This window comes from Cryptomeria japonica, chromosome 3, assembly GCF_030272615.1.
Source record: "Cryptomeria japonica chromosome 3, Sugi_1.0, whole genome shotgun sequence".
Taxonomy (NCBI): Eukaryota; Viridiplantae; Streptophyta; class Pinopsida; order Cupressales; family Cupressaceae; genus Cryptomeria; species Cryptomeria japonica.
In genome coordinates, this window is record NC_081407.1 from 586,854,063 (window position 1) to 586,878,374 (window position 24,312).

Below are 24,312 nucleotides of genomic sequence, written 5' to 3' on the forward strand. Positions count from 1 at the left end.
GTGAAAAAATTGACTAAGTGTTTGAAATTTCTTCCTTCAGGACATAGTTCTTGGAAATCATAAAATTTCTAAGGCAAGGAAGAAATACACCCAAGGATGAATTGAACATAAAATTTCTAAGGCAAGGAAGGAATCAGGGATGAATGAACAAGAAATTTCCCCCCTGGGGAAGAATTTGAAAAATCCATTTTCAAGGCTCAAATGACCTCCAGATTTAGAAAGTTTTACAGATTCGGATTCGTAGGAGAATTCTCTTCCTCCTGGACTTGAATTGCAAAGTTCCTAAAAAATAGGAAATGTGCAAAATTGATGAAAAACCTTCTCTGAGCAAGGAAAGTTGAAGAGACTTCAAGAAAATTCTTCCTGAATCGAATTTTCCCTCTCCAACAATTCCAGATGTGCAGGAGCGGATATACGATGGAAGAGTCCATTTGCATGGCGAGGATCTATTGAACGCATGGCAGTATGGTGGCACATTCATTGCCGGAATATTTGACCAAATGGCAACCTAGTCATTGCATGTTGAATTTATGGCAGATTCCTTTTGCATGCAGTCGCCGCATGTGGAAATGATGGAGCATTTATGACATAATGGGGTGATTTTTGCATGGATGAATATTCAATGCATGTTGGGCGAATTTGAAGGAGGTGGTGCATTTAATGTTCAATGGATGCTATTTTGGGTACTTTTGAATTAATTGTATATGGGCATGATGGGTTATTAATTGGAGATTCCCACCTTGTTGCATCATGTGTGGAGAATCTTTTAGGGAAAACCCTAATTAGGGTTTGCATGTAATCATGGTCTGAAGCCTATATAAGGGGTGACCCCCCTCATTTGTAAAGGAGGGAGCTTTGTATGAAATTGTTGCGATAAGTTTTTGAGAAAATAATAGTGAAACATTGTTCTCTGATGGTGTCCACTTAAATTATTTTTTCAAAGCTTGCATGGTTTCACCTTCCTCGCTTAGATTAGAAATAGTAAAGTGCTTTGATTTCAATGGAGAATGTAATGGTGTCTGATGAATTTCCATGGTTCATACTTTTTGCATCTTGCTGATTGTAAGTTGCAGTGTAAACCTAGTCTGAGCCCCCCAAATTTGTGCTAAGTTCAATTGCGAATAGTCGTTTGGATTGCGCCATGTTGGGTATTCAAATGCACTTTTCTCAATATGAAAATCCTCCAACATCCTCAGAAGATTGCACCGGTTCCTATGGAGTTGTAGTTTATCTTGGCGAAGCAGAGCTTGGTTTATTTGGAATTTGTCCACCAGAGCACTATTCATTGTTATCACTGCCTTTAGGAGTAGATTTAGATCCTTCCGAACCCTTTCCCTTTTCCTTTCAGTTCATTTTAGTCCGTTCGAAGCAGCAACATCGCAGAATTGCCATATCCGATGATGGAGTTCCAGCCACAGCAAAGAAGTGAAAGAACGATGTACACGTAAGGCCCCTTGGATTACCAGCAATCACATCAGCCAACAGAGTCACGTCCACGCATCGAAGGAACCTTGGAGTCGATTGTTTGAACTTCTTGCAATCTTAGCATGCAATCGTACTTTGATCAAGAGAGAGTGAAGTGACCGTTAGGCAACTTTATTCTGTGTTAGATGCTGTCATAAAAAACACGTCAACAAAAAGGACCATAACTGAAAACGAAAAAATCCTTGAGAGAGACAACTAAACCGCTAATGCAATTTTGAAGTATTGAATGAAACTTTGAAACCCTTGCAATGAACTAAATAGGTGATTTAGAGGAGAAATACTCCTTGGATTCAAAGACTAATGCATTAATTGAATACCTTCAAAAATGCAAACAAAGAACATGGGAATCGGGCTATAGGAGGCTTGATACAAATGCAAAGAATAATGGTATTTGATTAAGCACAATAAGCACTTGTAATTTGGCCATTTTCCACCGATTACAAGTGGCCATGAGGAAAGAAAAAACATAATGACTTGTAATCGGGTTACAAACCCTCGATTACAAGTGTTGGTGCTTTATAACAAAAGAAAAGAACTTTATGTGCAATCGGGTCTTAATGGTCTGATAGCACATACCAAAACACTTTATAAAGACCCTATCCACTTCTAATCGGGTCTTAAAGACCCCACTATAAGTGAATAAGTTTCACTTGTAATGCTTCTTTAAAGTTCCCCAACTTGCACTCAAACCTCTAAAACCTGAAATTCCATTAAGAGGCGCAAAATGAAAGCTTAAAACAACTAAAACTTGGACAACAATGGCAAACACACCCCCTGATGATTTGTCATTAACAAATATGTCTTGCACCTCGTAAAATGTGCCTTAGAGACAAAAACAACACATTTTGAGCAAAAATGTGTAGGGATTGCCTCATTTTATAAAGTTCAAAAATAAGGACAAGAAAAGTGTTGCAAATCGTCGGAAGTTGGACGTTGGGCCCTACTACAAGGTGAGAGGAGCCAAAAACCTGGGAATTCCATGTTCAAGGAGGAAAAGGCTTGGGAACCGAGAATTCCAAGATTTCGAGTTTGAGGAAAATGCTTGGAAACTAGGAATTTCGGGATACCGAGTTCAGGGAGGAAAAGTCTTGGAAATTGGGAACTTCAGGATTTTGAGTTCTAAGAAAAGCTGTGGAAACTAGGAATTTTTGGATTCCGGATTCAAAAAGGAAAAGGCTTAGAAACAGGCAATTCCAGGATTCTGGGTTCAAGGAGGAAAAGACTTGGAAATTGGGAATTTCGAGATTCCGAATTCAAGGAGGAAAAGGCTTGGAAAATAGGAATTTTGGGATCCCAAGTTCAAGGAAGAAAACGCTTGGAAACTGGGAATTCCGAGATTCCGGGTTCAAGAAGGAGAAGGCTTGGAAACTGCGAATTCCGAGATTTTGGGTTCAAAGAGGAAAATGCTCGGAACCCCGCCTCCTGACAAGACCACACTTAACATTTCATGATTCCATTGGTTTTGTCCTTCATCAACTGGGGCAACGCTAGTCCATGTAACATATCTCTGATCGGTTCTCACCGATGGACCATGGATGTCATAAAATGTCAACAATACCCTAGGAAAGTTACGCAAAGCTTTAAGCCTCTCACAATATGGAGGTATACAACTTCCTTAGGGAGCTAGAAATGGTACAACTAAGAAAGGTTGAATGTGAAGCTCCAAAGCCCGCAACTATAAGCAAAATATTCAATTCTCTCATAAATGCAACTATGGACATTGTGTGAATCCACACATAATTTGACTAGGATGAAATCTTTCATCTTTGAAGCCAAATACACAAGGTTTTTGTCCTTAGTTTTAAAGTTGAAATTGCATACAAACTTTACAAATGACAGAAATAAAATGACCAAGATGTGAAAATGAGCTCCTTTGGTTCGTCTTTTATAACTTTCTAGGAAACATTTTGTTGACGTGGCTAAAGTCGGATTACCAACTCCCTCCAGTCAACATAGAATAGAATGCTAAATATCCTATCCTCTCTTGAATAAGGAAATCCCTAATGTTGTTCTGGATGATCAAAGGGGATTACCTCGAGGTTCTAAATGTCCGGTCATGACGACTTAGGATAACTCAACGGTTTGATGTGTTTTGTTGGTAACACAAGGGAACTTACGTTTAAAACTTTACAACAAGCTAGCCTGCACCCAACAATGTTGCGATTCTCGGGCTAGGGAAATAAATAACAAAAGAGAAGGGTTTAGGAATCCTAAGTACAGTGACAATAACATTTTCCATAAACTAATCCTTGTTTTGCCAGAGACACCCTCACAACTCGACAAGAACAGTGCAAGCTCCTAGGAAATTAAAGCTTTTCAGACTATGGACATTCTTCCAAGAACCCAATTCTAGCGCAGCCTCAAACAAATACCCACGGTTGAACTAAGCACAGGTCTAGGTTCAAACTAACCATACACAGTGACCTACAATCAGCTGGTCCCCAATCGTATGAACTAGAAATACATCAAATACCCCCCACATTTCACCATCAGAATCATTGAATTCTACTTAACCAGCTGAAGGAAAACCATGCAAAAAGAAGAAAACCAAAATAACAAACACCATAATTCAATGTTCATATATTGATTCCAGCTGTCATTACAACAATTTATTACAGCAATTCTATCTTATTCCTAATCTGCTAACTACAACTACTTCTAACTTGTTGGCTACCTAATTCTAAAAGATCTAACTCCTAAAACCTAACCCTTTACAAAAGAGAAGTACAGCCTTTTATAGATTTTACATTTTGAATCAAAGGCCAGGATTGAAACCATCTAATGGCTGCAATCTACCTTCCAGAAGCCTGGGAGCTTTAACCCATGCCTATTAACTTCTATAACTTCTCCGTTGCCCTCTCGACCATTTCCTCAACTACCTACAACTATTTGGCATCAATTCGGTCGATCAGGTAGTTGGGAATAACTGACCTATGTACCCCCTTGTTTTAAATGCATTAAACGAGGCCCACAGGTAGCTATTTTACAATAATGCAATTCAGTTTTACAAACTGATTTTTTGAAATTGATTCCAGTTGTGTATTTCTGAATATGCATACATTTGAAGCATTTTGTGTGTTCTTTTGTCATCTATCTTGCTAGTGGGGCTTCAACTTGTTGTTCGGTGGTGACTAAGGTCCTTTATTGGTTCTGTTATGCATTCGGCTCTGCAACCTGTTCTTCGTCGGCGCCGCTCCATAATTGTCATTTTGATCCTACGTGTTGCATCTACACTTTCCGGTTTTGATCGCGATCATGTCTTAAACCTAAACTTTCAGTTTACCCTAGGGTCTTTCTAGCGGCATTGATCTACAAAAGCGAATTTAACTTGAATCAATCACCTGGAAAAATTAAAGTAACTTTGACAAATATTAAATGCTATCAAGCCAATGCTACGCTTCATTTCGGCAAAATAGGAAAAGAAAATGAAACATATTTTCTTTTTAAAAAAATTCGAACCTCCCTTAGCTCATTTCATTTTTGACTTAAAATCACGCCACTTTAAAGGGAAAACATAGGCAATTTTAGACAAAACTGCCAAAAAGTTCCACTATATTTTGCTTTTCACAATTTGCCTATTTAGAGGGAAAATTTGGGCTATTAGAGGTGAAATGCAAACATTGTTTTTAAACATATTTGTTATTTGCGTTGTCACTTTTCCCCTTATGCGAAATTTCGATCTTTTCAGATAAAATGTGAGACTGCTAATGATGCCCAAACTCGACACTTTTGATAAAAAAATTAACAGCCCTCCTCTTTTGTAAAAGTCGGCCTTTTCAGAAAAAAAGTGCAAAATCAATCATTGATTTTTTTTGTTTTGAGCACCCTCTCCTTTTATAAATTCGATGCTTAACTTTTGATGCAGGAAACGCGGCGATGTGAGGCAAAATGCGAGCATTAAGCTTTGCCTTTTTAAAAAACAGCTTCTTACTTTTTCAACTTGTCCTCTTGAGGGAAACTTTTTCAGCTTTGAGAGCCAAAATGCAAACTCCGACTAAGATGTTTCACTTTATTCCCTTTATCATTTTGCTTTAAGTCAATAGTTCGTCTTACAGAAGCACTTTGCTAATTTATAATGAAACATTCTCAGCAAAACCTTTCATTTCGCTGACCTGGGAGAAAATTAGGCTTTGGGGGCCAAAGTGCAACTTTACTTTATAACTTGGAGCTCGCAAACCCATCAGAAACCCTAAATTTCCATCTTTTGGTTACTTTGTCTTAATCACTTTGCTCTTGATAGGAAAAAACTCGATCATTTGAGGGAGAAAATGAGAACGTTTAATTCTTTTTCAAAACGCCCCCTCCTTTATTTGCAAAATCGCAATTTTGACCAACAAGGGGAGAAACTCGACTTTAATAGCAAAAATGCAAACTTGGCTACCACTTTAAAACGCACTCGCCTTACTTCTTTTACTTGGTTTTATCATTTTAAGGGGAAATTTCAGCTGTGCAAGGCGATTTGACCTCTTTTTTTTTATAAAGTTCGAACTTTATAATTTAACCACAAAAGCCCGATAATTTTCTCGCCTTCGCCATGGCTCAATATTTTCCAAGGTACTATTCACCAATTTGAAGGCATTCGAAAACATTTTGAAGGATTGAACTTAGGGTTTAATCGGGTTTTCTTCAGCGTTTTGAGATTGAAAGGGCCAATTTGAAGGCAAAAAGGAAATAAACAAATTTAAGGTGAAATAGCGATTTTTGTTTTTGGAAGAAAACGATTTTCTTTCACAAAGCATCGAACCTCTTCTTGCCTCTTGACTCTTAGCCTTTTTCTTTCGGTATTTTATCGGTGATTGCAAGATGATTGGAAGGAAAAGTTTCGAACTCCCTCTCTACGATTTCAGGACACTGTCGACACTATGGTATTGGCCCGAGATTTTGAAGGGCGCGATGGCAAAAGGTTTTCATTGTGTGCGCACCTCACGGTACGAGTATTCTTTGGCATTCATAGCCTCCTCTCACTTTCTCTCACGGTAAGACTTCAAGCACGAGGTCCCCTGTCTCAAACGAGGTGTGTTGTACATTATGCAGAACACATTCAAGAAGTTATAGTTTAAATTCACCTTTATTTAAAAACAATACTTAAGGACAACATTAACTAACTATATTATTTTTTCTTTTTAAGTCAATTTCTAAAAATTAATTAAATACAAGTCACCCACCATATTAGTTTAAGGTAACTTAATACAACTAATTAAATTATTCCCATTTTACTCGTTTGAATTAGCCTACAAGAATAAAATAGGCTGATAGAACTCCCTAAAATGCTTAAGTTGAACAAAGGGACATTACAAGCACATGTTGAAAGTATATTAGAGAATCCTACCACAATCAACATATTTATCACTCTATAATTCTCTAACTTGACTACTATAACTTTGACAACATTTTTGAAACCACTTCCTCAATTCAATTTATAATGATGTAAGCAATAAATTGTAAATCATGCACCTACACTAAACAATACACAGTTTCAAAAACATTGTTCCTTGAGGGCAACTTTAGTCACATCAATTAATGGTTAATTTTTAGCATTGTTCCATCCCTAAAAAACAATGCTTCTATTGTTTCCACGAATTTATAATGGAAGCCAATGAAATCTTTACATATATAACTATTGTCTTGCCCACACACACCTCGTCTCAGAGAGGGACACCTTTCTTTTACTGGCTCTGTCGATTGCTAGGATGAGGGAGGATAGATCCAGGTAAACCATTCAATCGTAGGAGTGTGATAGTGATCAAAGGTGAGGCCTAGAGTATGGTATAAGAGTGCTCTAAGAATGGCCACCCTGCACAAAGCTCATTGAAGAACGTCTACAAAGAAGTAGAATGTAGAGATAGGGTGTAAGCGTAGGAGCTTAAGAGCCTAGACGTGTTCAAGAACTTTGGAAAAATATGAAATTCAGATTGGCATAGGAATCAAACGAAGGAGAAGAGCTTTCAAGACCCAATTTGATCCAAAGTTGGAAAATAAACAAAGTTTCGATTGGCCCAAAATTCTAGCATAAACATGCCACTTCACTCTAAAACTCGGTACCAACACTCAAAAGAGAATTAAGGCTTGTTCCTTAAACCTTTCCTAATGCCGAACTTTAGCTTGAATTTCACCTTTCACCTTACAAAGTTTGGTATTTGTTTTCCCCAAAGTCTGAAATTCGGTGGTAGCATTAAAGTTAGGAATTAGCCTTATTCCTAAAAGTGTTCCTAACCTCGAGGTTCAGCCTGAATTTCACTTTGCCACTCCTAGATCCAAGTTTAGGGTGATGATTCCAAGTCTGAATCAAGGGTTTGAGGTATAGTTTGCAGCAAAAGCATTCCAAGGGCTAAATTTTCTGGCTTTCACCATATAAGAGGGACCAAACATCATATCTTCTGCTTTGTTCGAATACTCAAGGAACAAACTCGGTGTTTGCAATCACAGTGGGAATAAAACCTTATTCCCAAAACCTTTCCTAACACCGAGGTTTAGAACGAGTTTTGATTTTGCAGTCAAAAAGAGGAAAAAGACTTTATTCCTAAAAATGTTCCTAAGCACGAACTTTTGACCAAGTTTTGCCCCTTCATGCTGCAAGTTCAGTGGTTGCACTAAAAATCAGAATAAGCTTATTCCCGAATGTATTCCTCACCCCAGACTTTTGACCGAGTTTGATAACTATGCTTCCAATTCTAAGTGAAAGGTCCGAATTCCCTGATTTTTACTATGCAAGATGGAAAAACTTAGTCTCAAAATGGGAAATTTGGAGATTGAGGGGGGCATGGAGATGGCTGATAAGGTTAAAATGTCATTAAGAAAATTCCAAAACTTAGACTTAAATTCAAACCTAGGAGGGATTTTGGTCCGAATTCCTAAAATGTTTCCTAGCACCAAATTTTTCCCCATCATTTTGCAAACTTTGTAGTTGCATAAAAAATAGGATTGAGCCTATTCCTAAAAAGCTTCCTAATACCGAGTTTCACCCATGACTTTCAAAGTTTGGTATGTGCACAAAAATTAAGAATTAGCCCTTATTCCTAGCATCTTTCTCACTACAATGTTTCACCCCATGACTTTCAAAAATTTGGTAGTTGCATTCAAAAGTGGAATAAGTACTATTCCAAAAACATTTCCTAGGACTGAATTTTCTCCTCAATCCTATAATCCTTCCCAGATCTAATTTTGTGTATGTTCCCAATCTGCTCCACGGATCTGAGTGTCAACAAAAGGTCTTGGAAGTGATTCATTAAGCTTCAAGGAAAGAGTGAAAGATCTCATAAAATATGATTGATCCATGAATTTCTTGTCTATGTAGGATGCATAACACCAAATGGAGTCGAAGAGATGAAAGGATCGGGAAGATGAAGACCACCCATGGAGCCAAAAGACGGATGAAATCTAGGGCACAAGATTAATGGAAGGATCAAAGAGTAGTGAGAATGAAGAATGTGTTGCAGGGCGTTACACAAATCCTGAGGGTGAAAGGCCACTACCAAAATGTTGAAAGCCAAATGATGCCATTTTCAAAGCTCTAGAAGGCAATTGGAGACACAAAAATGCTACAGAAGTATGCACAAACAGAAAAAGAACAGCTAGATGTGACAAGAATTTAGATTTATTGTACTGACAATTATTTTATTGTAAAATGAAAACTTTTGGGCTTTGAAGTAGAAACCTAGGGTTTCGCTGTAATTTCACTCTTAGAGAACGTAGCTTCTCTTCGATTGTGCTGGTGGCTTCATATGGAGGTCACATCTGAGCAACAATGGAATTTATGGAAATCTGAGTTGATTATCTCAAAGTATTTCAATGGTATTCAGAGCAAATCAGAGGTTTAATCTTGCTGCTACATTGGCACTACAGTACCCACGCTACAGTAAAACGCTACAGTCTTGATGCAGATTTTTAGTGAATATTTCCAGAATTTAGTAAGTGTTTTCAATCAGATTGAAGGAGATTTGATGATCAAAGTGGTGAATCCAATTAGAGCTGTGAATTTGCCAGTATTTTCCCAGCCTTGCAGCTGCTGTCACACGGGCCATATTTCTCTTGTGTTGTGCATAATAGGGTTAGTTTGATTTTGGGAAAGGAGGCAATTAAAAAATCTGAAAATTAATATATAGTCCTGTGGAGCATCAAGGAAAATTGCGCTGCAATTTTGGAGGCCTAAGGAAGCCATTCTAGGAGAGTCGAACAAATCTTTGCTTGCTGCTATCAATTCCCAGGTTCATTATATTGCTTATCTTCTGCATTAGTGGTGATAATAACTACATACTATTGTTATCAGGATTATGTATGCATGTATGACAAGTGTTTGTGTTAATGACAATCTGCTGTAAGTGCATTTTGGTTAACTAGGATGCATGGAAAGTGTTTGCCAAAATGCTCCATAGCTGGAAGTGATTATTTACATTCTAAAATTTGCATGGCAAGTGTTTGGGAAAATGTCTAAGGCTATAGGTGATTGTTTTAGATCTCAGGATGTATGGTAAATGTTTGACAAAATGCCATGTTGAGAATTAAGCAAATTTGAATGATATTGCATAGTTGTTTGTAAGTCTTTTGATTGGAAAATCAGATTTTTGGTGAAACCGACTTAATTAGTTTGCACACAAGTGTTTGACAATATTCCTTCGAGTTCAAATAAGCAAAACAGGGTCAGATTAGACAACGGATATTACACTAAAGCAAGTTCTTCACAACAGTGGATACTTGACTCGGGTGCCTCTTATCACATGGGTTCTACAAAGTAGTAGTTTTCTTCATTGGAGCCATAGAAGGTGTTGTGTGTATTGCACACACACCCCTTGTTTCAAAGGGGACCCCCGTGTCTGAAGTTTTCTCGCGAAGAGAGAAAGAGGTCTGCATGTAGGTTCGTGGTTTTTCTACTATCTCCAATTTTCCTCCAAATTGCCCAAAATTCTCACAAAGCCTAGGCCATAAGAGAACCGCCATTCACCTGGAAATCACTCAGTGTAACCTTAAAGTTGAATTCCTCCAAAGACGAGTTTAAAGTCGAGTTGCAAACAGCAAGATAGTCAAATTTCCTTAGCTTGACAAATCGCTCAACACTCCCAAAAATGGGGAGTTTGTCAAAATCGTGAATTGGTCAAGAAGTTCGCCCAAAATTTCTAAGATGCTCGAATTTCATATTAGGGCAGGTTCAAAAACGAGTTTACCAAATCGCTCATTTGTATCAAAAGGTCCGAATTTTGGAGGGCGTTTAAATTTTAAAACAATAAATTGCGCAAGAGGGAGAAAATGGCCGAATCTCATTAACAAAGCAAGAAGTTCGCCCATTTGTCTAAGAATGCCTGAAATTCATGTGAGGAGTGAGGAGTTAAAATGCTTAGGCAAAAATCGCACACTTTTGCCAGAATCTTGAGTTTACAAACCAAAATAAAGCCGCGGGATTTCATACAAAAATGTGAATTCCTCTAGTGCCGAAAAGCACAAAGACCTCTAAAATCACACAAACAATCTTCATTGCCTGAAAATCTTCAAAACCCTAAGTTGCGTATTTCGGCTAGAATGACCAAATTTCAAGATTCTGTCAAAGAAGAAAACACCAAGGTTTCAAGTCACGCAAAAGGTCTTCATAGCCCGAAAATCATTCAACTTCAAAATCGCACATTCTAGCCAGTTAGGCCGAAAAACCACTTAAAAGTTCCCAAATCGACCTCTAGGGCCGAAAAACACAAAATCTCTAACTCACCCAAAGGGTCTAATTTGGCCAAAAACCAGAACAAGCTTGCAAGATCACCATTTAGGCCAAAATGTAGAACAAGGTTTGAGGTTTGCAAAACCTTTTTTAGGCCGAAATGGGCAAAAAAGACTAAAGTCGTGCATTTCCTCAATTGACGGAGTTTCTAAGTGTATGGGTAAATGAGTAAATTCGGCATTTCTATCGAAAATGTGAGAGGAGTGAGGGCGAGTTTAAATAAGTTCGGCATTTTCCATCACTTGGCAAAGGTAAAATCGCACAAACTATGTGAAAGGTCCAATTTTATCAAAGGAGGACGTTGAGGGGATTTGAAGGTTTTGCCGAATTTGCAAGTCGCCCAAACGTTGAAAATCACAAAAGGTAAAATCGCACAATTAGGGTTTTTGAGACAAAACCTCCAAGTCACACAAAGGGCTTCATTGAGTCGAAAACAAAAGCTTCAAAGTCGCGCAATATCACCTCAACAAGCCCAAAAATCATTGAGTGAAGGGTCAAGCATGAAGAAGCAAGTCTAAATCGCATAGAACGCCTTCTTGGCCCTTAAAAACAAAGAGCAAGTCCTATTTTACACTTCCAAGGGCCGAAACTTAAGTTCGTATTTTCACCTTTTTGGCCAAAAAATCTGAGAACCCATTTCTATCAAAATGACCTTGGACGCCAAAATTGAAAAGAGAGCAAAGTCACGCACTCAACCATTAGCCCGAAAAATGACAGAAAATTCCCATAAGCTTGCAAAGTCGTCATTTAAGCCGAAATTGGCTAAAAACCAAAATCCCACAGAGGCCTAATGGGCTGAAAACTTAAAGAAGTTAAAAATAGCGAATAAGAGACCGTGTAGCTGCTAAAGCTTCAAAGTCGCACAAGTAGGCTCAAATGACTTAGTAGGTCGAGTTTCTTCAACAAGGGATATAAAGTTAAATTTGATATGATTGTTAAATTAATTTATTTAATTTTTCAAAATGATTATTAAAAGTGAAATAGAATGTTTGCAGGTCAAAGGCCTCGTCAGGAACAACCAGGAGAAAGCCTGAAACGTCAAGAAGCCTTGATCACGAGCAAATCCGAGAAGTGAGGATACAAAACGCAAGACGAAGCATGGGGCAGCGCGCCACTGGATGACAAGTTGAAGTCCACCACCGAGACACGAGACCAAAAAACATTCAAAATACCACAAACGTGCATCCTGAGAATAATACACTACTGAATTTAATTCTAGATGTCCAATTTCTGAAAACTAAATTGTTTATTGTAAAAGAGAGTTGCCTATGGGCACCACCTAATGAATTTAAAATGAGGGGACACAGGTCAGTTATCCACAACTACCAGGTGGACCGAGTTGAAGCGAAATAGCGGTAGGCAGTTGAGATAGTGGTTGGGTGGATAGCTGAGAATTGAGTAGGCATGGGTTAAATCAGCCATGCTTCAAGAAGGCAGATTGCAGCCCTTGGATGCAATCAATCCTAACCATTGATTCAGAATTGCAAAATCCATAAAAGGCAGAGGCGTTTCTTTTGTAAAGGGTTAGGTTTTTAGGGTTAGACTATTAGATTTCAGTTAGAATAGGTTAGAAGTTTTGTAGAAGGTTAAATTTTAGGAATAGCATAGAAATGTTGCTGAAATTGTTGTAATGGAAGCTGAAGCAAATATATGAACATTAAAATATGGTGTTAGTTGTCCTTGTTTTCTTTTGTTTGCATGGTTTCTTTGAACTAGTTAGAATTAGAGTTCCGTGATTTTAATGGCAAAATGTGGAGGGGTATTTGATGCATTTCAGGTTCATACCATTGGGGGCCTGCTGATTGTAGGTCACCATGCATGGTTAGTCTAAACCCAAACTGTGCTTAGTTCAACTGCAAGTGTTCGTCTTAGGCTGGGCCAAAATTGGGTGCCTAAATGAATGTCTTTGGTCTGAAAATCCTTCATCCCTTGGAGATTGCACTATTCTTTTCTAGTCGTGAGGGTGTCTCTAGCGAAAGAAGAATCTGTTAATGGAAATATGTCTACCCGCTACACTAGTCATTCTTATCGCTGTCCTTAGGATCACTAAACCCTTCTCTTTTGCTTTTATTTCGTAGCTTGAGAATCGCAACACCGTAGGATGCAGACCAGCTTGTTGCAAAATGTAAGGCCCCTTGTGCTCCCAGCAAAACACATCAATCGTTGAGTTATCCTACACTCAAGAACTGACATTTGGAACCTTGAGGTTGTCCCCTATGATCAATTAAAAACAGTATTAGGGCTTCCTTATACAAGAGAGGATAGGATACTCGGCGAGATCATTCTATTTTGCATTGGCCGGATAGAGTTGCAGCGATGCGACTTTAGACACGTCAACAGAAGGTACCTAATATTTTCATTGGTGATGATACTCAAGTGGAGGTTGAAGGGAAAGGTTTGGTTGCCGTGGATGATGGAACATTTGAGAATGTTGTTTATGTTCCTAACTTAACCACCAACCTTCTCTCTATCTACTCAATTACTCACTATGGGAATGGGAAGAAAGTTGAGTTCACACCTGATTCAGTTGTGGTAAAAGAACTGGAGAAGTATGCCTTAGTAGCAGTGGGACAACCCGATCATAATTCACCGCTTCATTCATTCTCCCACTTTGTGCCTCAATCTCCTTCCATGGCCTTGCTCACTCATTCAAATTCCGAAAGTAAGCTATGGCATGAGCAGTTTGGTCACCTCAACTACCGCTATCTTCAGCAGCTTAGCTCTAAGGACATGGTCACAGGCCTACCTCAAATAAGTTTCTTAGAGGGTGTATGTTTAGGGTGTTCCATGGGCAAGCATCCCAAAGAGAAGTTTGATAAGGGGAAATCTTGGAGAGCTTTCGAAGTTCTTCAACTTGTTCATAGCGATGTAGCAGGTCCATTTCCAGCACCTTCATTTAGCAAGGCTCACTATGTCCTCACCTTCATTGATGACTACTCACGCTTCACTTGGGTCTACCTTCTTGTTCACAAGAGTGAAGTGTTTGACAGATTTCTAGCCTTCAAGGCTTATATGGAGAAGCAATCAAGGAAGTTAGTCAAGATCCTTCGCATAGACAATGGAAAGGAGTATGTGAACAATAGACTTGAGGAATATTGTACTCATGGAGGAATTGATCTTCAACACTCAGTTACCTACACTCCACAACAAAATGGTGTTGCAAAAATGAATAGAACCATCAAGGAGATGGCTAGTTGCATGATTCATTCTCATTCTCTTGGTCCAACTTTTTGGGCAGAATCTATTAGTTGTGCCACACACATCCAAAATTGGGTTCCCCACAAATCTTTGAAGCGCATCACTCTTTTTCAGGCTTAGTGTGGTAGAAAACCAATTGTGAGACATTTCAGAGTCTTTCTGTCCAGCATGGGCTCACATTCCTTCGTAGAAACGTGAGGCATTGGAACCTCAGAGTAGGCCTTGCATATTTGTTGGATATCCCGAGGGTGTTAAGGCATGTCGACTTATGAAACCAAAGACACATAAGGTATTCATTGAGAGGAGTGTTCACTTTGAGGAAAGCTCTTCTAGCTTGGCCTCACTTCCTCCTTCCTCCATTGTGGATAGTGATGATAGTGACTCAGATGATGATACTCCCTCAACTCAGACTCACTGGGTCACACCACTGCAAGGTCCACTTACGATTGAGGAAGCTTGTCCTCCATCTCCACCTCGACCTCGTTGGGCTTGACAGACACTTAAATCAGCGGGTTCTTTTGTTGGGGATCCTTCAAATACTCAGACGACTTGGTCACAGCATTAGGAGCTTCCACATGCCTACATTGCTATCGCTTACGATCCACAAACCTTTCAAGAAGCATCAAGGATTCTCGTGTGGGACTTAGCCATGGAGGAAGAGTATAATTCCTTGATGAGGAACAACACCTGGGACTTAGTCCTTCTCCCTAAGGGGAGAAAGATGGTTCAATGTAAGTGGATCTATTGGACCAAGTTTGCAGTGGATGGTAGCGTGGATAAGTATAAGGCTCCGCTTTTTGTGAAAGGTTTCTCACAGGTTCCTAATGTTGATTATACTGAGACCTTTGCACCTGTAGCTAAGATGAACTCCATTCGCTTGACACTTGCTATTAATGCAACTCATGGTTGGGTTGTAGATCAAATGGATGTGAAGAGTGCCTTTCTTCATGAGGACCTCAAAGAGGAGATTTACATGCACCAGCCGCAGGGATTCATTTAGGATTCTTCATTGGTTTGCCGATTGAGGAAGTCTATCTATGGCCTCAAGTTGGCCCCTAGGGCTTGGTATGCCAAGATGGATTCCTTTCTTCTCTCTGCAGGATTCACCGGGTGTCATTCCGACCCGAATGTCTACAATTTGCGACATGATGACTCTTACTTGATACTTGTGCTCTATGTTGATGACTTGATCATTACAGGGAGCACCTCATCCATCTTTAGCAATGTCAAATTTGTTTTGCATGAGAGATTTTCTATGACTGACTTGGGCCTTTTGCACTACTTTCTCAGGATAGCAATTTCTCAGTAATCTTTTGGGATTACACTTGTGCAGCCCAAGTATGCCATTGATCTTCTTGCACAGTTCCACATGGTTGATTGTAAGTCCACGCCAACTCCCTTTGTTTCAGGAGTCAAGCTTGAGGCTAAATGTTCCTACCTACCCTCACCTACCCTTGTTTCTCACTGTGCCACATGTCATGATTGTGTGCTCACATATCCATATGGCCTTGCCTTTATAAGCAGGCTCATCTTCATTGTATGATTTATCCAATTGATCATATTTAGCATCTTCACGAGAATACAGTTTTTTCTTATCAATCATTTGTCTCTCTTGTTTTGTTATTCATTGTGCTCTAGATCTTGGTTACTTTTGACAAATTCTTACAAACACAAGTGAAAATAATCATTAGTTTAGAGTTTAGAGAGCATTTTTAAGGTTAAAAGTCAAATGAAACACATAAAAAATGACATTAGGTTCTAGAATTGACTTAACAGAGCTAGTATCACCTAGAGACATGCAAGAAGAATTCCAACTAAAACCATGTGCAAGAATATGTGGTATAAACAAATCCACAAGTGAATCAAACCTATTTTTTATTCTAAAACAAATCATACCCAAAAAGGTGTACGCTTTTTGGCAACTTTGATAACTAAGCCAACATAAATTGTAACTCACATTGTCTAAAACTAGAATGTGAAATATTAATTGTGAATCTATTCCATGTGAATTTGGCCATGCAATTCCTCTCCTACACCTCTCGTCACCATACTAAACCATAACACACCTAGAACATTGATACCATAAGAAAAAAAACATAGATAATAAAAGAACACTGAAACTCAACAAATGGAGAGAACAAATCTAGCTGTACTTTAGCCAATCATTTTTTAACATGAAATTGAAAAAGACATGTTAATGAGAAAGGTGACTAATGAATAATAACTGCTCATTAGTTACAAAGCTGATTAGGAAACACTATCTTATTACCACTTCTTGTACACCACAATACTATGTTTGAGACTGTTTTTATTTTCCTATGTTAATACTTGAATATAATATGTGTACACATCCCCGTGCATTTTTTCATTTTACCTTTCTCCTGGTTTTCCTCCAATTCTGAAATTGGGTAATTGGAACAATCTTCTTGCCTAATACTTTATATATTGTATCCACTGTTGTTTCCACTTTTCTAAGTTCTTTCAGCTGGACCCTCTATTGCTGCTTGCTCTCTTATATAAACCCTAAGATACCGGTTCTTGGAGAAAAAGGCTGGGTCCGGGTCATGGTTCTTGCCCAGTCCTGATTTGAGCCTTGTTCTCCTTGGGTTCCACCCGGGTCGTGCCCAGGTGGTCGGGTTCTTTGTGGGTCCTGCATGAGAACCCAGCCACCGGGGCAGGACCCGGGTGGAACCCAAGGAGAACCCAAGCGGACCTAGGAGAACCATGGCCCGTGGGTTCCCAAAAACAGGGCCCACGAGTCATAAAAGTCAAAAAAACAATTAAATAACAACTATGTATCATTTATCTGTTATCATTTATGTATCATTGTATGATTTTGATGTTTGAACATATATATAATATATGACATGTATATATATATATATATATATATATATATATATATATATATATGTACGGACATACCCGTACCCATACCCAAGAAAAGAAAAAAAATTGCCGAATCTGTATCTGTATCCGTATCCGTACCCGAATCGGTAACTTAGTATAAACCTTATTGACTAATTCCTCACAGTTTTATTTTAATTAATGATTATAGAGAGTTCTGATGTGATTGGTCCAGTGAGTTGGGGGCAAAATAAAGATATGTTGACCAAACAATTTTGAAAAGTAGAATTGGGCTTCGACATAAAACTGTTAATTAGGTATCTCAAGATTTTGAAATAGGAGAATGTGAAATTTCGAATGAAACGTTTCTGAGTTGAATGCAAACTGGTTCAGATTTTTAATCTCTGCAAAAACATTTAACCACGGCTTTCCACAGAAGAGCAGAAACTGCTTCAAGGACAAATAGATAAATAAATCAACAAATCATCATAAAATTACAAACATCTAACTTCTGCTAGGAAAATCCATAAAAAATAGTAAAATAAATAGTATCGTTTAGCTTAAGCATCAGGAAAACATTGATTCACTGATCCATATTTCAGAAATCACTTTTGCTATGATTAACCTTATTTTCTGATGAAAATATTTAAACAAGGGAGCAGAAACTCCTTCAAGGACAAAGATAAAATCAACAAAATCGTAATAAAATAACAAAAATCTAACTGCCATTATGAATATCAATAAAGTACAATAAAATAAAAATGGTATCAATTAACTCAAGCATCAAGAAGAAATGAATTCATCCATCCATATTTGGAAATTCAGTGCTGCTGTGATAAACCTTATTAACTGATCAAAATATAAACAATTTTCAGTCATACTTATCTACCTTGTAGCTCCTCTGGTTAGACACTTCATTTTGCATGGAACAGTAATTTCGTGCAAAGTCATATTTGTTTTTCCCTAGCAAACCAGGCCTGTCCAAAGTTCAATAAATGAAAATCATAAATAGGTCTACTTTGAAAGGTACACGTATTATAAACAAAATAAATTAAAAAAGAAGCCAAGTACGTTTTCAAAAGCAAATAGAAACTTTGAGAAAACATAAAGGTTGAAAACTTACCACAACATATCTATTTGGTGAAAAATATCATATGGCCTGTATTTTCAAGAATAATAAAATCTTAGTTCCAAAATTAAGATCTGTAAATCAAATATGAATATATGACAATCAATATATATCTCTTTCTATTTAAATTTTACCTGCTAACAAGGAAAACACAGAATCAGCTCTTCACAATTACCCAAGTGCAGAACCCAGACACAAATTTACAGAAAAATTTAATAGGTAGTATATATTACCTTGACAATGAAGGTGTTCCAGACAGAAGGACAACACGCTTGATTTGTCCTGCCACATCAAGGACTGCTTTCGTCTGCCACAATACCAAAATCAGTTTAGTGAGACTGAATGGCAACAAAAACTGTATAGCATATAAAGGCCATAAATCATCACCCATGTTACCTATTTACCTCAGAACAATAATTTGATATGCTAACTACTAGCTAAATCTTCCAACATAATAGCAGACTAACCAAATGACTCCCTAGACTAATGATTTACAAATCGATAAGTATACAGATATATTTAGTTATTCAAAATTGTAAAGCTTGTCTAAATGTAAAATAGCTTCTACATGATTTTGATTGTATTCCATATTTATATATCTGGCTGCCCCACTATTTATTTCACAAAGAAGAAAAGTTTGGGGAAAAATAATGATTAATACTGAAACTTTTAAAATGACAAATTGTTCCCCATAAAAGAAAAAAATTTGTTTAAGAACCATTCATAGTTGACTTTGACTGTTAGTCCAGCTTTAATCATGATTAAATCAAAGGGAAGCGTGCAAGTTTTGTGTGTTAGATGAATTTTGTCGACAGAAGTTTCACAAGTTTGGCGAATTTCATTGACAAAATGGTTTATACCACTCACTTCACAGTCGTCTTTCACCACATGACAGAGTTTCTGCACAATTTCAATGTGTTTTTCAAAGATTTCAATGAATTATTTTATGCATGATTAATTTGGTAGCGTTTATGTCTCTATTAATAGAAACACAATGAGGGGATGTCATTTTAACAGTTAAAATCAGATGAACATCATTTCTATTTTCATGGTCATTTCTGGGCATTTGATGACACTTTTTCCCTCCTCTAGTTCCATGGTGCAGTACAGAGACTAGTTTTTCTGGTTCACGCCAAGGATCTATCAAATGCTGTACGAGACCCTGTTGGTTTTGACCCAAAAAATTGCCCTTCCAATAGTTTGTTTGAAAGAAAATATGCACAGTTTCAGGTTTTGCAATGTATTGAGATTGGACTCGTGTGCTTGTGCAGATCTTATTTTTCAGTTGCATTGAATAATAGACTTTTGCATTAAAGTAATGGTAGAGTTTTGCATTTGAATAAAAACTGAAAAGACAAAAGTTTATTTGTTCAATATCTGAAATAAGATTACAAGGTGAAGTCATAAATTTCTGACCTTTTCATTGCAAAGACCAGTCTGAAATAAGATTGCAGCACACAAGAAAACATAATAGCAGTCCTTCATTGCACTACATAAACCAAAATGATAATATTGTGAAAAAACTCAGAAATGTATACAGGTGCTTTAAACCAGAAAATAAATCGCATCCAACTATTCCAAGTATTAATCACTGGCAGACTATAAACCACTAAATTCTTGAACTCAAAGTAGACAGTGGTTCATAGAATGCAAAGAATACTGACAATATTTCCAGACAATAACAGCGACGAAAGTGATATATTGCTGATTGTTCTTCAATGCCACAATGATAAATAAATGCAACCCAAACCTTTTACAAACACCAGAAATTAAATATATCAATACCGACGTCCCTGTGGATGATAGGGATGCTGACCCATATACACACGACTTGCTGTACTCATCGCACTAGTTAGGCGAAAACACATGAAGTTTCCAGCTAGTAAACTCGCCACTTCCTTACCCATGTCTAGCACCAAAACTCCTCCCTTGCACCAAACTCTTACAAAACTATTGAGCAGCAGTACAAAAGCGGCCAGATATTAGTTAAATTGATCAGCAAGGAACAAACAAAACTCCTGAAATTATAGCATTTCCAATAAGGCATCTAGATTTTACTTTCAAATCATGACAACCCGCTCCAACAACTAAATAAAATATCCAGCATTTTCTCTCCCTCCTCTATGCCTAGCCAGGAAAGAATGGCATTCAAATTTGTTCACTCCACATTCACTCTTCAATGGCATAAACAAGTAGAATACTATCTTTATTAGCAAATATCATCAAGAAACCTAGAAGTTGATCTCTGCAAGAGACTTCACAAATTTCAAAATTCAACGTTAAAATTCTTACAACAAACATGTAAGATCTCTTAGGCACAAATGCAAACACTGGCTTAGTTCACATCTGGATCTGCACACATAAATGAGGGTTTTCGTCTCCACTCAACACCTTCAGCACTATGTCAATCCCTAAATGGAACCACTCTGATGAAGAAAGATGGTTTTCATCCTCTGCTCCAAGAAACCATTGGGGTTTTTGTCTCGCTAGCAAGAGTTTGGCCAAAGGCACAAATCTCTAAATCTCCACAAAGAGGTAAACAAGATTCTGAATCTTCTATATATAACAAATGAGACCCCATTCTTATTTTATAAACATCCTATGAACTTTTCAGAAACTGCAATATAAAATCACTTTATAATTTAATTAAACCTTATATCCTGTTGACGTGTCTGAAATCGCATTGCTGCAAACTCCATACGGCGAACGCAGAATAGAATAGCCAACTGATTATCCTACTCTCTGTTGAGATAAGGAAGTCTGTAATGCTGTTTTCTAAGTTTGATCAAAGGAGACTACCTCAAGGTTTCTTTTGTCAGGTCTTGACTGCAGGATCTCTCAGTGGCTTGATGTGTTTTTGCTGGAAACACAAGGGGACTTACGATTTGCAACAAGCTAGTCTGCTGTGATTCTCGAATTACGCAATAAAGAGCAAAAGGAAAGGTTTAGGAGATCTAAAACTAACAACACAGTTATGCGGGTAGACGGATTCCACATAACCAATTCCTGCTTGGCCAGGATAGCTAACAACCTTGCAGGAACAGTGCAATCTTCAAAGGGACTTGGAAGATTTTCAGACTGGAGACGCACGGCTAAGCACCCAATTCTGGCGCAGCTTAGACGGACATCTGCAATTGAACTAAGCACAATCGAAGGCTCAGGTTAACCACACAAAAGGATACACAATCAGCATATCCTCAGTCGTATGAGCTCGAATCTATCAAATACCTGCACACCCAAAATAGAAAGATCTATCTAAAATGCTGAAAGAAACCATGCAAACAGGATGAAAACAAGACAATAAACACCAAATCAATGTTTATATATCGATTTCAACTGCCTATTACAACAATTTCTGTAGCACCTCTATGCTACTGCTAAGATCTAACCTATTCTAACCTCTAAAATCTAACTATCTAACCATCTCCCTATCTAACAATCTAACCCTTTACAAAAGAAAGGCCTCTGCCTTTTATAGATATTATAATTTTGAACCGAAGGCTAGGATGGACTGCATCTAAGGGCCCTGATCTGTCTTCCAGAAGCTGACAGCTTTAACCCATGCCTAGTCAATTCTCAGGTATCCAACCAACCACAATTTCAACTACCTGCCACTTTTGGCTTTAATTCAAGTTTATCCGGTCTTCTTGGTGGTTGGGAATAGTTATCCACAAAAATATCGTGCGCAGGACCCATAGGCAGTTTACAATAAAGCAACTTCAGCTTTTTAGGAATTGAATTCCTTGAATTAAATCCAGTTGTGCACTATCTTGATAACGCATAAACTTGCAGCATTCAGAGTGTTCTTTGGTCTTTGGTCCCGGTGGTGGACTTCATCTTTGTTCAGCAACACGATTCCCAATGTTTGGTTGCTCTTGCACTCCTGCATCTTTTCTTTTCCAATCTTCAACGCCTGGCCTTGATTGTGATCCTTCCTTGATTTGCGTTTCAGGTTTTTTCTCCTGGTTCTCCAATGACGTCCTGTGATCAATCAACCAGTTTCACTTAATTAAATTAATTTGGAAAATTAAATAATTTAATTTAACAAACATTAAATTTAATTACGATGTCTGGCTTGAGAAGCTCTTTGCGAGATGTATCTTGAAAATGCTTCTCCTTTCTCTTCGAATGTGAAATCCGATCCTTGGGCTGTTTACTTCTACGTGATTTTACCTTTGGAGTGTTGGGCGTTTTAAATGGGTTTATGGCGCGATTCTGGAGGTTTGCAGAACTTTTGCAGATTTTAAAACTCTAACTCTCATGCTTTTCTGGTGAATTTCGGAGAACTTAGACGCTTTTGAAATTTCATCATATTCTCCAATTTAGCCCCCCAAGGTCCGAAATTGGCGTTTTAAGTGAAATTTTGGACCATTTGGGGATTTTTGCAACTTTTCCAAATATTAAATTTCAGCCCCATGATCCGAAATTGATGTTTTGGACGAAATTCGGAGCTCTTGGGGTTTCGTACAAACTTTAAGCATTTTCGGACCTAAAGCACCCTTTTGGGAAATTTCGGATTGTTTGAATTTTGCAACTTTATCATTTTCGGACCTCCTGGCGTTCTAGAATTTAAAAGAAAACTTCGGACCATAAGGCGTTTTTATAAATTTCGGAGCTAAACGCATTCGCAAATTTCGGAGGTTTGAAGGCGTTTTAACCCTCTGGCGAATTTCGGAGTGCTTGGGGTTTTTGTTCCAGCTGAAGGGTAATTTTCGGATCATTAAACACTTCTGCAAATAAAAAAACTTCGGAGTGGGGGGGGGGGGACTTTCGCAATTTCCTTATATCTTTCATTTTGGAGCTAGGGTCCAAAAACAAGCTCTAAGTGCTTTTCGGAATTTTAACGCCTTTGGAAACATTTCGCGTTTTTTCACTTTGGTCCAAAGGGTCCGAAAACAAGCTCTAAGTGCTTTTCGGAATTTTAACGCCTTTGGAAACATTTCGCGTTTTTTCACTTTGGTCCAAAGGGTCCGAAAACATAATCAATTAGTGATTTTCGGAGGTGGGGGACACTTTTACGATTTTCGGACCAAGTGCGTCCCTTTTTAAATACTCCGCATTTCTTCCTTTTGCTCCCCAAGGTCCAAAAAGGAAAACTTAAGTGATTTCGGGGCTTATAGCATTTTTTTGCTAAATCGTGTTTTTTAAACATTTTGCCCTAGGGTCCGAAAATGGACATTTGAAGTGTTTTCGGACTTTGAGGGTCTTTTCACTTTTCAACTTTTGGCTTCTGGGTCCGAAATTGAGCATATGGAATATAACATTTACTTATACTTTAAGTTATATTCCATATATACTTTCAGGATGTTTGAGAGTGGTTTCAGACCTCCAGGAGTTATATTGCAAATTCTAGTTTTTGGAGGTTTCCTCAGTTTTCAGAGTTAGCCAAATTTCAGGATCAGGACATTCCAGACTTAGCCAAATTTCAGGGTCAGGAAATTCCAGACTCCATCACTCACCAACTTGATCCTTCATATCCCCTCCCTCTTCCGCAAAGACAGAAAGGCACAAAACCGGGGGGTCCCTATCCAAGACGGGGATGGGTGTGCGATTCGCACAACATATCCCCAAAAACTGATTTATTTAATTATTCCGAGCACTTGAGTCACAAGGTTAAGCATCTAACATTTAAAACTTTCCACTATCTTTACAATGAGCTATTATACTAAGCAGTCCATTAAATTATTTTATTTAAAACAGCAACCTTGTTAAAATTAATTAAAATACAACTCATAATTGCACTCAAGTTGCAGAAACGATCAAAATTCATCAGAGCCAAAAATTGATTGCACAAGAGTGATACTAAAGATGGAAGCTGATAATCGAACCTGACCAAGTGACTTACTATAAATCGACACTCTTTTTAAAAATCTTGGAGAACACACTAGAAGCCTGAAATAACATCGAAAAGTGTCATTTGGGTCCTCTAGGCCATCCAAGCTAGTTAGTAACA

At 38.0% G+C, this 24,312-nt stretch overlaps 1 protein-coding gene across 3 annotated transcripts in view; it reads right to left on the reverse strand.

Moving 5' to 3' along the window:
* LOC131042656 (uncharacterized) overlaps positions 1–24,312 on the reverse strand; it is a 278,257-nt gene that overhangs the window by 160,312 nt on the left and 93,633 nt on the right. For all 3 annotated transcript variants that reach the window (XR_009105286.2, XM_057975978.2, XM_057975977.2), the window contains 3 exons: positions 18,593–18,666; positions 18,354–18,389; positions 18,120–18,207 (listed from right to left, as the gene is read on the reverse strand). Coding sequence is in view for 2 of the 3 variants with exons in the window: in XM_057975978.2 (XP_057831961.2) it covers positions 18,120–18,207; positions 18,354–18,389; positions 18,593–18,666 (198 nt within the window). In the remaining variant the exon portion in view is untranslated. The remainder of the gene's footprint in view (positions 1–18,119; positions 18,208–18,353; positions 18,390–18,592; positions 18,667–24,312) is intronic.